We start from the raw sequence: 16,289 nt of genomic DNA on the forward strand, positions 1-16,289 counted from the left end.
AAAGAAACCCAAAATATGAACTGATGAAGAATCTAAGCCCCACTCTTAAACTGAGGTGATATTTTTAGACCTAGCTCTTGCATCACGTCCAGTTGCTGCACAAACCGCACATTAGGCAACCCAGTAATAAACCATGAAATGTCAACATCAATCTCAGGCACTTAGTTTGAATATGTGCAGATGGAAAGGCAGGTTCCCCGTGATTCAGACCTTCTGGAGATGTATCGTTGACGCCAAACAAGCTCGCTCCTTGCATGTCATTAGTGGCGGTAGCAGCTTGTCGGTAAGTGACCTACATATGGAACATGATAAGATCGAGACGCGCCGCGCAGATTGTGAAGAAATCCCACATTCCTGAAGACTTAGGAGTCACTGGAACACACCTTGGAAGTCCACAGAGCAGAGCCTGTAACACCGGGCTTTAAGACCAATAAATTCTCCTTTGGATTCATTCTTTGAATACCTGATTTGAAATGTAGAAACACCTCAGATCTGTCCAATCTAACAGTCAGAAAAGTACTGAGATATCCATCAAGATGTTGTCTGATAAAAATCAGTCAGAAACTTTGATTTTGTGCAAATTCCACAGAGAAACATGCAAAAAGTTTCAAACTCCACATGCAGAAACCCCCAAACCATGCAGAATTCTAACTCACCCTCCCCCCTTGCCCTGCACCTCTAACCCTGGGCAATTCCTGTCTGGGGCATTAGCGATGGAGGTGGTTGTGGATTTGGGCGATCCGGAGGGCAGGATGTTCGCCTGATTATCACCCAGTCAAAGACCTACTTCCAGCTCCAGACAGCCTGCCTCCTGCCCCAGATACCTTCCTCGGCGTACATACAGAGGGCTGGAAGGGATGGAGGAGGGACCGGAGGGTTTTGGTAGAGGAGGTGGGGTGAGGGGGGGAGGTTGTATGGACCAGGACTCACCGCCAGCAGTTCCAGCAGGGGAAGGTTTCGGATCCTCCCGCACACGACGCTGTGCTCTTCGAACTGGCTCATCCTGCGTCCCCCTGCTTGCTTTCTCTCGTTCCTCTGCTCGCTTTCCTCTCCTTCCGCTTCGTTCCCCACTTCTGCCCTGGCTTCTGCTTTGCTGGAGTCTCAGCTGCTGCCTGACACTGAGTGTGTGTGTTCGCTTTCGGCGGTGTGTGTGTGTGTGTTGGACTGATGATGCAGCAGGCAGCCGTGCAGCCTTGGCAGCCAAGTGCCTCGTCTGAATTTCTCGTCTCTCCTCAGCGAGGCCACATCAGCTCTTGTCAATATTTAACCAGCCAGTCAGCCTGGATTAAATCACCTGGGCATGACTGAGTGTGGTTTCTGCCCAGGGGAGCACGTGAGAGTGTGTTTTCATGTGTTTATACGTGAAAAAGTGACTGGTTTGTATTTGTGCATGCATGTAAAGACATAAAACACTAACACATGCCAGGAAAGGACAAAATTCAGACTCCAAGTCTCTGGTTCCTCCGTGTCTTTGGTCCAAAACTCACACTCATGTCCCCTGAACACGGCCCTCTGCTGCTGCAGCCACTCAGGGAGATCTGAGGCAACGTAAAGATGAACTTGGCAGAGAGAAAATGAGTATGTGTGTTCATGCAGCTGACAGGCAGTGCAAAAGGAGTTTGAAACAACCAATGAAAGGCCTACTTGACATTTGCCTCAGGAGCGTTTTCCTCCTGTCTCACTGTGAGAGACGCGCTTCAGTCTGACATCAAATATGTCAGAGGAGTCTTGATCTCTGACAGAAAGAAAGAGAGAGGATCTTCAAACTGGTCGACACACTTTTCACTTGGAAGGCACGTGGATTCTTTCAGTGAGGGATGAAGGTGGGGAGGCAGTTCTTGTCCTCGGAAAATACCGGTGGTTTGGTCCGGCAACTTGGAATGGACCAGGGAGACATAAAGCTTCTGCTTGCTTTAGGAGATCATTTCATTAGAATAAAAGTTGCAGGAAAGCTTGACTTTTAGAAATACTGTCATCCTGCAGTAAACACAAAGCTGCTGACCTTTTTCTTCAGGGAAACACTGACAGTCAGCTCAGACGTTTAGATTCATTCCAAGCGGTCTGGCCAAGAAGATTGCACAACAGATAATCACAGCTCTGTCCTTCAGACTGTAAAACATAGAGCCAGGTTTAGAGGCATTGTCACGCGTCTCCCTTCCTGGTAAACCAACGTGGACTCAGAGTCTCAGAGGTAAACAAACGTGGTGGAGTTGCTAAATTCTGCTTGATTTGATTTATAACATGTCTTCTTAAGCACAGAGTCTTCCTGAGTGGACAGTTCCCAAACTGCTTGAACCAAAACCTTGACATTTACTCAGAGTGACCTAGAATATAGAGAACACACCTTAATCCATGTATTCAGTGGTTTGACAGTTTCATTGGTCATTACACCATCTTCTGATCAACTGGTTCTGGGAGTTCTTGGACTTATATTCAGATATTCAGTCATGCTAACGCTTCATTGTTCATGATTCATCAAGGGTGGATTCCTGAGGTTAATATCTGTCATTTTTTAATTCATATGACGCGGTTATTCACACTGACCTTAAAAACAGAGCGTGGGAAAAACCCAGCATCTTACTGTCAACACGCATGCAGCGACAAGTTTAACTTCCAGGGAACGTAAGCAAAATATTCACCAAAGACTCACGCCTAAAGATTCAGCGGGGGTTAAAAGATGCAAAGTTTCTGCCTCATGAAGGAGAAGTGTTGCCTGAGTGGATGCTTTGCAGGTGCACTGTAAATTTGCACCAGAAACTGAGCCAAACAAAGCTCAAGAAGATCATGAGAATAGCTGTTCTTGCAGACGCTGCATCTACATCTTTGCGTTCTGCACAGAAGCTTGAATATGATTGTTTTGCTCCTACTGACCTACATCTATAAGTTGTGCTTACCCTTGCATAGAATTGAGCCGGTGACCTGTGGCTCTCTCTGTGATTGATGGGACTTGAGTGGCAGGTGGTGCTCCTGCTCAGACGGAGATTACGAACTCATCAGTCAGCAGGCGCCTGGGCGGGCCTCGCCGAGGAATTTATGACATCAGACACACAGTAGCTTCACACCGGCCCAGGCTGTCTGAAGCGAGCTGAGGTGATGCAGGTGTAAAACTCTGCGCCGTGCCCTGAAAGGATTCCAGCGAGTGACTAATGGTTTTCCATCAAAGCAGTCCCCGCCTAGTCATGAGAGCTTTATTGAAAAGAAAATTACATGAGAATCTATTGTGCAAGGAAGCTGTTCCTGGACTACCAGTGTGAAGATGAATAGTCGGATTGAAGCTAATGCCACCAGTCGTTTGTGCATGAAACCATTATAGGAAAGCAATCAACCAGTCTATTCTGGAAATATAATGAAGGTTCTGTCACTGAAATGTGCAAACATGCCTTCATAATAAAGATGGAGTTTTAAAAAGTGCATCCAGAAAGGCTTCATTTGTCAGCGAGGGGGAGCACTAATACCCTTATAATGATTTTGCTCTGGAAACAATCAGAAATATGAATCTAGGTCGGACTACTTCGGTAATGCATCCAAAGCAAATGAGTTCCTCCATTTGTCAAAGCTTCAATTAGTTAAATGGAAAGAATAATATCAATATAATAAAACAAATTGAAGGTAATTATTGCGGTTTGGAAACGTCCGTAGTTGGAGGCAGGAATGACTAAATAATTATATCATTTCTCAAGTTATTCGCAAATTACAAGGCGCTGAAATTCCAAAGCAGTTGCGTCAACGTAAGGAGGAATGTGCTGAGTGAAAATAAAACCACGATCCACCCCCGACCCTTTTTAGATTTAACCTCCAACCCTTTAAAAACAAAGAGGTCACCAGGTGCGAGGAAGCACGTGAACACCTGGTAGGAACTCACCAGACCAGCCCGGCCAGTACGGGTGAGACGACTGCCCTGCAAGGCCTCTACTCTGTCCCCATAATGGGTCCCACAGTCCTCAGGCTGGAACACGTGTGGAAATAACCCCGCATTTAAACTTATATATGCAAGCAGGAATCCTCGTCAACATGTGTAAGCGTATATCCACAAACACACACTCTGTTGTCATCAATCAAACCACCAGCAAAACAAACAAGCAAGGCCATGAGCACTTATAGAGCATCATATATCAAATGCTAGTTTTTAAGTGGTTTCTGTATGTATTTACTCAGCGGTGGGAGTTGATGTGGAAACATATAAATACAACCCGCACAGGGCAGACAAGGGAGTCTTGGATTTTCGTGGAACTTCCCAGACCACCAACCCACACAGAATCCTACACAAAGGATGGAGCTGAGATCAGAGTGAAGAAGAAAGACTTCTCACACCATCAGACAACCATCAAGAAGACAGCTCACTACATCTCCTACTAAAGATCCCTCTACTGTATATCTGCTGAGTCTGCAAGGCTTCACAGTCTTTGTGTTTCTGTAACGTAGAACATATGGGAGGTGGATTATGTCCAATCTATGCAATAACTGGTTGTGATTTAAGGAGCCGTGTACAAATAAACTGGGTCAGCCGTGTAAGCAGTCATGTGATCTATTGTTTTACTCAACAACACGGAGCCAAGCAGCCATCATTTGTGCCCCGGCTTCAAAAAAACACCCAAAGCCAAACATTTCTTATCACTAAACCAAACAACAAGCCTGGTCACCCCACATTTTCAGCTCTGGTGCAGCATGAAAGAGCTCCCTCAGATCCCAGCTGAGGGTCTGGCTCGGGGCCTGATGAGGAGGATGTGATCACAGGACGGCCTCTGTGCCCGAAGAACAGACAGGACGAGGCTCTCACCACCTTCTGCCTCTCACGCCCACATCAAGTGTGCCAGGGCACCATAGAAGAAGCCTGTGTTGAACCCAGCTGCAAGGTGAGGAGGTGGGTGTCCCTGGTGCTGACAGATGCGAGCCCCTCTCTTGTACACTGGGGTCCTAATCTGCACGTCCAATCCTGTTAGCCGCCCTCTGCCAGTTTCGCCTTGTTCGAGCCCAAACCTGCAGTGCCAGCGCTGGATCCAAAGATGGAGCCTCATCTGCATACGATAAGCAAACATCCCTGGAGACAGAGCTTCCACGCCAGGTGGACGGGGTTAACACCCGGGGATAAGCTCCACTGTGTTTGGATCGTGTTTCAGGTTCCTCTTTTGAGAGAGGCCTCAACTTCAACAAAGTCAACTCAAAATATCCTGTCTTCAGTGGGAGAGGAGTGCTGTTCAACTTCCCAGCTTACTTTTGCAAATTAACTACCAAACGCCACACACTGATTTATTAAACATACATGTTATTGGTCCATGCTTACTCACCCTGTATGGTCGCTATCCCTGGAAGATGTGATGCAGATTATAATAAATGTAATCCCTCAGGATTACAGGCTCATCAGAAACGAGGCTTAAGGCCTTTGAAAACTTTTTAACTAGTACTTACAGAGACGCCTGTGCCAACGCTGACTCAGTGCGTTTTAATGATTTCAGACATGACTTCAATGATTTGAAATATGGAATAAACTAACGTCATTTTGCGGTGTTGTTAAAGTCAAACGTCTTCCTGTGATTGGACGGGAGCTAACGTGCTTTAATAAGAACCGATGGTGCCGCAGGATTCGGTCATTTCCTAGTTTTTGTTGGGCGGTTAATTTCTTTACCACATTAAAACCCAAAGCATCAAGATTCAATACTATAATGCATGGACTGTTTTGTAAATTTCTTATGTTGGCTGCTGTTGACTAAGGAGGTCATGAGGCGTCCCAAATGTGGCCTTGTGTACCTTCCACTATGCCACACTACATGGGATAAAACCGCCTGCTGGTTTAGGCTATAACTGTGATTATAAGGTGTAGTCTGACCTCCACGTAACGGCTTGATGGTTAGGATGGATGCCCCTTAGACTGAAGCTCTAGTCCTCATCGTAGCAGTGGTTAGACTCCTGTTGCATGTCATCCCCTCGCTCTCTACTCTCCACATGTCCCGTCTCTCTGAAGCCGTCCTTCAATAAGAGGCAAAACCAACATAAACAACTCCTCTCTGTCGTCCTTGCTGTATTCCTCTTCCTCTATTGATAATCCTTCTCTTTGAGCATGTGTTCAGGTCACTTGATCTGAAGAAACTACTAATTTTAAAGAAAATCCTTCCCAAGTATCTACAAAGTCTCTTTGTGAAGAGAAAGTGGAAAAGTAATCATGCATCAATGCAGGACCTCTCCAGGGTGAAAGTGAACATCTGATCACACTTTGTGGACTTGTTTGATCAGTTTAAAAGCATCAGACAGCCTTATCCCATGGAGGTATAAAAAGAGTCGATGTTTTTACCACTAATCTCTTCTAATCGAGCTAAAAAAAACCAAATGCACTCCTCAACTGTGCAGCTCTGTTATCTTGATCAACCTCCCATTGAGCGAGCGGCTCACAGTGTTTGATGCTGCTGAGAGATAACGCTGGCAGATAAAGAGAGGACTGTCTTCTCCTTTCTTGTCCCTGCAGACTTTTGGGTCTCTCAAAGGGGCCTCTGTGTTCCCGGGCGCTGGGCTCCTTTCGAGGGAAAACCGCAGGGTGAATGGAGTTTGGTGCACAGTGAGGATGGTGCATGTGACTCGAACTGCACATGCAGGCTGCCGGTGCAAACTTTGATGTGCACCGTTCGATTGGAAGAAGAGCGAGTGCAATTGGCCCCTCAACTCAAAAAGCACAATGGACGGTCTCATTGGACGAGGGAGAATGCACGTCCAATTAGAAGATCTGGCACATGGCTGACTGTTCTCTGCTTCAAAATAAAAGCCTGCTCAGTCACTTTGGATAAGACCCAAAAGCCTTCTCTTTTTTTTTAATGGCTGTTTAAAATATTTTGCAAGCAAATAACAATTCAACATCAACCTTTGTGAATTAATGCCTTCCCAAGGATCATAACTGAGGCATGAAACGTGCACGCAACTTGTGACACGGGTCAGAGATTTCAGCGCACATTAGCGCACATCAGTATGTCATTGGCAGGCAGAGGAGATGGTTCACATGCTAAGCTGACAATAAGCAGGTCAGTTGGAATGCTTGGCTCATTATCACCCACAGCTAAATGTGGGATTCTCTCGCTTTACTCACCTGAAATGAATCTCTACAACTCGTCCCAAATCCATGCAAATGCATCATTCTCTAACGTGTGTGCGCATGAGTGGCAAGTCTTGCATGCTAAAAAGCGCAATAAGCGTTTAACCCCCCCCTGCATGTGACGCAGAGATCCATAAAATATTATATAACCCGCCTTATAAAAACACAAGCTAGGTATTAACAAGGGACTGCCAAAACTCATTACTTGAGGTTGGAAAAATAGACGAGTGGCTCATATCAAAACAGCCCCGACAATTATTAAACCAATTTAACAAGCGGATGGAGGCTGCTTCGCCTTATCCACAGTGTGTGGCTGGATATGAGGGGAGCTGTTGCGTTTAAGACCCGAGTCTAGGGAGCGCTGTAATCGCTCCTCGTGGGGCTCATGATGGAGGAGACGGTTCCCGTGAGACGAGTTAAAAAAGCTTCACGAAAGTCAGCAAGCGACCCAGAGTTTGCCGGGTTCCCACACCCTGCAGCCCCCGTGGCTACCCACGCGGTGAGCCCAGGTATGATTGGTATGTCACCTGCACCGTGAGGGGGCTGACAGAGGCCCCCGGAGGGAGGCTGGTACACCCCTGCTGAGAAACTTCATTGACAAGACGAAGTGTGAGAGTGCTCTGAGAGAAAGCAGGGATGAGATCCAAACCGTGCAATCAGCCTCGGCCTCGTAACCACACCAGCTCCTCAAGAACCGAGCAGGCTCTCGTCCCTTTAACCCGGCGTCCTGATCCACACATGGCGTGAGAACGGGGCCCACACTGAGGCTGCATTGTCAGTGGATTTCTACTGTATAATTACACTCAATTAGTTTGAGCTGCTCAGTAATAATATCAAACCTCTTCATTTGTCTCCCGGACTATGTGGGAGCCAATCAGATTAGACTGAGCGTTTCTTTCCCATCCAGCTTCAGGGCCTGCTCTCCTGCTTGGTTTTATGTCTCCACTCTGCGCTGTAACAAGCAGCTGTAATGATCTGTTGGAGGAGAAGAAGAAGAAGAAGGAGACGGAGGAAATCCAGCCTTGCCAAGTGGACTCCATGCTGGCCCACCGTCTCATTCATTTGTGCTTAAATTTAGCATAAACCAAACTAATTTGTCTGTTTGGAGCTTGTTCCTGGGACAACTTTATTGTCTTACTTGGTCCAGTGAAACAAGTTGCAGCCTGTTATAACAGCATGGCAGCAAATCAGCCCGTAAAAGACTTTTATACAAGGAGGAGGAGGCTCTGACAAAAGCCAGGGGGATTTAGCTAAACCCAAATACTGTGGAGACAAACAGGAAAGCACTGCCACATGCTGTTCGTTCAATACAACTCACAACTCCACGGCTAGAGTTTAATCAGTAATGCAGAGCACTTGATTATTAACCCTCCCCTGCAGAGTGTTTTCAATTTGGCCTTTTGTTATCAATTATCTCTGAGCATGATTGCTCGGCTGCACACATTATAAAAGCTGGCAGTGGAAGACGAAAACAAGGACCTGCTCTCTGAGTTTTGGCATCCTTGGATTTGACGGGTATTACTCCAGAGTTTGAGGAAATGCATTAGACATCATGTATGAGAAGAGACACATGAGGCTCTTTTGTTGGATGCAAATGAGGCAATTAGCAATTACCATTTACAGATGAGGACAAAGCTGAGAAGGTGGGGCCTTTTTTTGACAACAATGAGCATCCAGAATGTGACAGGACTCTCATTAAATCCATTCCAAGTGGCTTACACCAAACCTGAATGTTGCAACTATTGAAGACCTGCTTCACGCGATTGCAAATTCCAGCAGGAAGTGCTGTTCAGCCGGTTTAGTTGCACCAAACTCGCTCAATTCAACAGAAAGGTCAGTTTAAAAAAGTGTGAACATAGGAAGAGTTTCAAGTCCTTGTCAGTGGAGATACTGTGGGAGTTGTAGTTCACTTCTCACCCCTACATTTGCACACAGAGAGGCCTGTAGTTTCAAGTTCTTATCAAAAAGAAAAGACAGAGTTATTCCTCCTTTTTGGGGATGATTCAGCCAAGATATGTTTATTTTGATCCAAGCTTTGAAGTGCTCCGATTGTGAGTCACCTCATCTTGTAAACAGAGCATCTACTCCGAAACAACCAGAGGATCCAAAAATAGCTTCTGACACTCCTCTTGCTTGTGCCACCTAAGCTAACCACCTTGTGTTTATCATCAGCACACAAACCCATCTCATAAAGATGAATCCAAAACCTACAGATGAGCAAACATCAAGAGAAACACTCAGAATCGTTTGCACCACAGACGATAAATCGGTGGATTTACCCTCCTCAAACCTCGGTTATTTCAGCTCCTCTCTTGAAAATCCATATCATCAATAGAATTGTGTAACAAAGCCCATGTGAAAGCCTCCACAGTAAAGCAAAGACCCCTCACAGAGCGCCTGCCATGACCTAGTTAAAGCTGGCTGGCAGCAGCTAGCAACAGCTCACAGACCGTCCACGGCCATAGGGCTCACCGTGCGCGTCCCTGCATGACGAAGAGAGTCTCATCCGCGTGCAACATCAAACGATAAAAATAAATAGAGGCATAGAATCAACCCAGCAACACTGCTGTTATGTAATGCAGATGGTGCCCCAGTTACTCGTGAGTGCTGCTGTATTTGCTGCTAGTCTGGGCCATCCCTGAGCTGCATAACCTGATCCAGATTACACAGTCCAGTCCAACCTTTTTCCTGTTTCACCGTCTGGGAAGGCAGCAATAAACGCTGATAACACAGCATCTAATGGAGGACACTTTGGGACATCAAACACTTATGAATGGACACAGATATGGAGTTAATTACATATCTGATTAGAGCTCAAAGCAGCTCTCCAGCACGCACACCCAGGAAAAGTCCCTTAAAGCTAGCCTGCATACATTGAGGAAACATATGCTGGCTCAATGCATTATGCATATGTGTGGCGCTGGTCCTGACTGACATTCAAGCCCCATGTTCACCAAGTTACCCACAGACCATTGATAGGATCTTTGTATGAAGCCAGGCCGTGTAATCCATCCAAAGAGGGGCAGACATAAATATTTCACCTGGTGTTCGGCTGACATATGGTATTTTGTCTCTGCGCGAGTGTGAACTGGAAATCTGTCCCCAGTGGACGTTTTTCTCTCTCGTTCATCATCCTAACAGGCCATGAAGTGCCTGAGATGTGTGAAAGCAACAAAACAAGGTCAACTACTTTCCTGAGTGAGTGTAATGTGACGCTTAAAGAGTGAGAAGAGTGTGACAAAGTGAGCGAGCGGCACTCTGTCAAAACAGGAGATCACCTCGGGTCATTAGTCTCAGTCGTACACTATGTCATGTGTAGTGTATCCTCAGAAGACATGCCAGTGTGTCAAATAAAGTCAGGGGCTGCTTCTTAAAGTCATTATCTGAATCAGCTGTGAAGAAGACCTTGAGTTGACTCACATTTCATCCTTTAATAAGACAAAGGAATAACATCTCTGCAGCACTCAGAGGGGCTGAGAGCTGAGCTAGTGCTAGTGCTTCTGTCCTGTTCAGTCTCCTTATTTCAGAAAGGAAAGGGCCAGAAAGTTAAAATCAGTAAAGCACTAAATAGATCAGTTTCACATTTCAGCATCTAGTCCCTGTGTGGGGGCTTTGGAGGCTGCGAGCTGAGCTGCTGCTTCCCTGCTGAACGAAACTGGTAAAATCAAAAGCGACAGGATTTGAAACTCTGATGAAGTTGTCAGCTTGTGTTAAATGTTTTTTTAAAATGTTCAAGACTAGACTTACATTGACAAAACACAGGTTTGTAACTGAGCTTGTCATGTGAGACAACAGGATGAGGACAGTTCGCAGGTGACACCGAGGAAAAAACCCCGAACATGAGCGCTAATGCTTTTCGTCTGACGGAGCGACAGAATCCACCTCTTGTGTTTTCTCAGATGCCTGAAAAAATAAATGTATCGGAGGCTCATATCCTCCCAGGAAAAGGAGTGTTTACAGGGCTTGGTGGGTTTATCTGTGCCAGGGCTAGAGGGGCCACGAGGGCCTGAGACACCGGGTCCTCTCATCAGCACTGGGAAGATAAAAACTCAGGTTTTGATTGGGAACAAACTTCACAGCCTGAAATCAGCAAAGGGCAATAAGCAGCCGACGAAATGTAAAGTATGCATGATGATAAGCTTCACATCCACACTTTCTCTGATGAGTATGTCAGTTTAATTGACTTCAAAGATGTAAGAAGTGCATATTTTGATGATATAACAGCCATTGAAGTCAAGTCAAACAAGGTCATTAACTTTCCTCCAACTTTTGCAACAAATTTGCTGCACCAATAAAGAAGCAGCTTGTACTTTTCATGGTTGCTCGTGCCACGGACTAAAAATCTGCACACTGCCACCAGATCTGTGCTGGACCTTCCCCAAAAATGCTGCAGGCTTCCTCATGTCCAACTATTTAAAGAAAATCCAGCACCCTTATGCTCCTGCTGCCCCGAGTGAGAATAAATCATTACAGGGGAGGAGGGGAAAGAGGGAGGATGGAGAGATAAATAAGAAGAATGATGGACAAAGGTGAAGGTGCAAGAGGAGAGAGAATGAGTAACAAGAGCGAGCATGTGAATCAAACGAGCGCACGAGGAGAGGAAGGCAGAGAGAGGGAAAACATGAAGAACGCAGGGGGGATATGCATGCATGGATAGTCGAGTGGACAAATGTGAGCATGTTGAATCACAAGCCCATATCACAAATATGACCTACTTCTACTCTCACAGTAAATCAGGTCGCCGTGTATCCAATTAAAGCAATTAAAGCCCCAATAAATCTCATATCAAGCAATACAGAGTAATGATAGCGAGGAGAGCCTTTCATGAATCGCACACCCGTCGTCAGATAAGAAACAACACAAGAGCCGCAGCGCCAACAAGCCCGCCTTCCTTCCACTGTGTCGGGAAGTTACACATTCACAAAGCTGAGGCGGTGTAGAGGAATTATAAATTATGCAGACGACACTGTCTCGTCTCGCCAAGAGGATTCAAGCGTGTCACTCCAGTCCTCCTTCTGGATTCTCTCTCATGTGGAGGTTTCAGGAGGAGATGATGGACAGACTGCAGATCTGGTCTCCTAAATGATTTCAATTCATCAGTTTTTAATGTCTTCAGGACACCAAGTAAGTCTGTGATTTCTAGCTTTTGACATTGAGTGAGAATATCTTGTAACACTGAGGAGCTATGATCTTAGCTTAGCTTGTTTTGGGGTTATCTGCAGAGGGCTTAACCACAAGGTGCAAACTGCAGATGCAAGAGAAGGGGATATATCAAACCAGCATTTCCATATAACATGTGTCATGTCTAGATCTCTTTTCATTTATGTTCCAGACCTTCAGAAAAAAGACAAACGCAGGTATCAGAGTCTGGAACGAGAAGAGAGGATGAGAGCATCACTTTTTAGGAGACCTGGCCATGCTCTGCAGGATGGAAAGAGAATATTTGGTGGAAGATTCAGAGCTGTTTATAGTTTTGAGGGTTATTCACATGAAGTTGTACAAAGAGGAATGTGGCCCAGATGCATACAGTATGTCTGGATAAAAGGATGTCCAGGGGTCTATATGGGAAAAACAGATCTGTACATCAAAGCAGCACTTTTTCCGTTTCCCTTTGTCAGCAGCAGGTTCAGATAGGTCAGCAGAACGCCATAAAGTCAGCCAGGTCAAGTCAATAAAGTATGCTGACATGGTTCGGCTTCTTTAAAGAGCCTCGCAGTCATCAACGAATTACGCCATAAAGAAGGAAACGCAGCTTCTAACTGTGTATCAGTTTTACAGCATGTAGTGTCAGCTTTGAAGACAAACACCCTCTGTGTTAGTCACACCGAATGACTGCTCCATTTAGCCATTTCATCTGCCCCTGATGACTCCAGCATTCCCTACATTAAAAAGCTATTTTAAGACTCTTAATTTGTTATTTCCTGTGCACTGACTGCACTGTAAGCACTGAGGGGGAAATAAGCTTCTTCTTCTTCTTCTTCTGCGGCACAGACACAACACAGCGTCGTGCTGTATGGCTGCACTTGACATTCCAAAGAGGCACTTGCTGGCAGATTCACCTTCAGTTAACCCTGAGCCAAAACAAGTTTCCACTCCTGTGATTCGCAAGAGCCGCGCGGCATCACCAGATAAGGCTGTCAATCAACCGGCGGGGCCACAGTGAGTGAGTTTCACAAAGAGGCACGGGAGGCTTTTCTTTTCTCCCCGCTGCTCCACACGGGGATGTGTGTGTGGTGTCATTTAACTCTCAAGGCATGTGTAACATTACTTTAATCATTTTCTTTGCTGATGTGTGGACTAAGAAGTAAGTCATCTACACGCCGACAACAAAACATTCTCCTTTTTGTTCCTTGACATCATGTAAGTAGATTTTTCTGTGCTAGCAAAACAGATGGAGTGAATCATTTTCCATTCAAAGCATGTTGGCTTCATTTACGATAGAGGCTTGTATGGAAACAGAAAAATACTCTGCAAGCAAGAAATGCTTCATGGGTAGTACAGTCTGAAGATACTGCAGCAAATCCCACAAGTTACAGACTTTAAGGCGGCAAATATTTGTCCATAACTCAAAATTAATACAATGGCTTTACTGACAAACGCTCCTTAAGAAATGTAGTCCAAAACAAGCTTATAATGCAATAAGATAAAGGTTTCAAAACTAACTTAATCAACAAAAATTAAACAAGTCACCTGCATTTTACAACCCCAGGAGGGATTTAACAAAACACAGGGCTGCAGCAAAGTGTTATGAGCAGCTTTACCTGCTTAACTAGACATTAAATAATGCAACTGTTGCTTCTTGTGAAGTGCAGTAGGACAAAAATAATCATTGCAAAGACAACAGGGTCCCAAAAAGGCACATGTTTTGATATATGATGAGTCTGGAAAGTAGCAAGAGAATCAACACTTTCATGAAGACGAGTCCTGCAAATTTCCTGAAACCTGATGTTGACATGTTTACATTTGAGTACATTTAAAGATTCTTAAACATGTTAGCTTCTTTAGATGAAGTCCAAGGTCTAATAAAAACAAAGTATGACATCCGATCTGTTGTCTGGACTAAGTGACCGATCTAAAAGATCTAACGTGTGTCAGTGACTGACTTACCGGCTCGCTGCTGTCAAGGGATAATCTCTTTAACTGCTCTCTCCTCTCCAGGTGTCTGCTCATGCTCTCTCTGCCCCGCAGCGATCCACACACCTGTGAAGCCCTGCAGGAAGGGACAAGTGGGAGGAGTGGAGAAAGAGAAAGTCAACAAAGGGGGTAGCATATATCCGGTGGGTTACGTCTTTGGCTGTTAAAGGGCTGCCACCTTTTACACAGGATCAAAGTCTGAGTCCAAGGCAGCAGCAGTCTCTACTTTGTCCCTTCCTTTCTTTCACTTTCTATCCCTTCTCCTGAAATTCAAACCAGCACCACAGCGGAAAAGGGGACTTCTCCTTCGGCCTGACAGGACTCTGGGATCACACAGCTCACCCAGGCTTCCCGCCCTCCGACCAAACCCCAACACCCCTTCAGCTTCAGCCTCTTTTTGTTTTTCTAGGTCTCTCCAAACAGCGCTGGGAACCAGTCCGACCTGGCCTGACTGAGGCCACAGCAGAAGATAAACACTTCACTTCACGCATACTACTCCCTTACAAAGAGCCGGGGCTTTTACGCTCACTGTTGTGGTGCACAGAGTAAGCACACAACTTCCTCATTGGTGAGGACAGGGTCAAAGGTCGGCTGATGGACGCCCTCAGGGTGAGAGACCCTGTTGGTGCTACGCGACCTGTGATGCCATGTGCATGTACGCTTGGATTAATTGTCTTACGTAACAAAGACAGAGGCAACATCTGCGAAGCTGGGTAACAGTACAGCCACTGAATCAGGCGATGAGAGCAGGTTCAGTCTCCTGATCAAAGTGAGGGGATCAATTCAAAGGCCTGTCTTCTTCTTGAGATCATGAGAGATGCTCTACATTAGTGAGACATACTCTGATGCATTTAAGTCTGCAACTGCACGGCTATGAGCAGCTGAATTTTGTATTTTGGTGCATGTCAGGAAACAGGGCCTGTGTCCAGTCACAGCGTTCTCATCTCTTAGCATCCTAACCTCAAAGAAACACTGTTCTGCTCATCAATGACACGTGTCCTTCAACAACCAATCAAAATCAAGAGGGGGCGGGACATCTGCAAGAGCCTGAATCCAATTTTTCCCACTTTTCCAGGTCAGTTTTTCCCGCCCGCCTCACAAACCTACTTATGCAACCTCACTTCCCAAAGCAGCACCCCAAAAGCCCCCCTTCTGTTTTGTTCTGCGTCTCCTTCAGGCGATTTCAGTTACACCCTGTCTGAACCTTCACCAGCCTGACTGCACTTGTCAAACATCCCCACACATCAACATGACATATTCCATACTCTGTCAGTCTGGTAAGTCCAAACGCATCGACATGAAGGCGCAAAACATCAGACTGAATTCAGGATCAGACGCTACCTTTTCACCCAGAAGTGATGCTCTGTTTCCTAACATGACACTGTCTCCTTCTGCCCCACTTCTGATCACCCCTTGGGTTATTTAGCGTCCGGGGAAGTTGCCTAATCAGCGAGGAGGATGTGTCTCTAATGACACAGAAACATCAGACTCCTGCTTGTCTCTAAGTCTGGCTTTGTAATGGCTAATTGTGCAAGTGTATCGCATCAGATCAAATACTCTGTTTAGATTACATTTCAGTTCGGTCCCTTTCCGCTGGGAGATTAGCCGAGGAAGTAAAGCCCGCTGTTTCCCTTGGAAGCAGAGATAGAGGTGGAGTTATAGGAAATTGGGAGTAAATGATTAAAATGGATTATAGCACTGTCTGATTGCCCGGAGCAGACGTGAAAAACACTGACACCATTCTCCTCAGGGTGCAGAGAGTGTGAGGCGGGGAGGACGGGGATGATTCGGATGTGAGAAAGATTAAGCAAACACATTAAAAGCCAGGTATCAGGGGCATTCAGAGAGCAAAACAAGGGACACAATCCCTCTATTTAACTATTTAAAAAGACAAAAGAGGCTGAATACTCTGCTGTCAGCCGACTTTAACCTTTTTAAAGAGTGAAATACAAAAAAGCACAAGTTAGAGAAAAGCTGTTCTGAAGCGACACTCTGTGGTTCTCCATCTTCTCAAAGGTCAGCTCTGTCAGGAAGGCTCGCAGTGGGTCAACAGTGCAAAAACCAGAGGTCAAAGGTCATG

The 16,289-nt window shown here is 45.7% G+C and overlaps 1 protein-coding gene across 1 annotated transcript in view; it reads right to left on the reverse strand.

Annotated features, from left to right (window-relative positions):
* LOC117808324 (nck-associated protein 5-like) overlaps positions 1 to 16,289 on the reverse strand; it is a 120,751-nt gene that overhangs the window by 95,768 nt on the left and 8,694 nt on the right. Inside the window, exon 3 of the mRNA XM_034678003.1 lies at positions 14,183 to 14,285. Coding sequence (XP_034533894.1) covers positions 14,183 to 14,285 — 103 coding nt within the window. The remainder of the gene's footprint in view (positions 1 to 14,182; positions 14,286 to 16,289) is intronic.

Source organism: Notolabrus celidotus, chromosome 24, assembly GCF_009762535.1.
Source record: "Notolabrus celidotus isolate fNotCel1 chromosome 24, fNotCel1.pri, whole genome shotgun sequence".
Classification (NCBI taxonomy): Eukaryota; Metazoa; Chordata; class Actinopteri; order Labriformes; family Labridae; genus Notolabrus; species Notolabrus celidotus.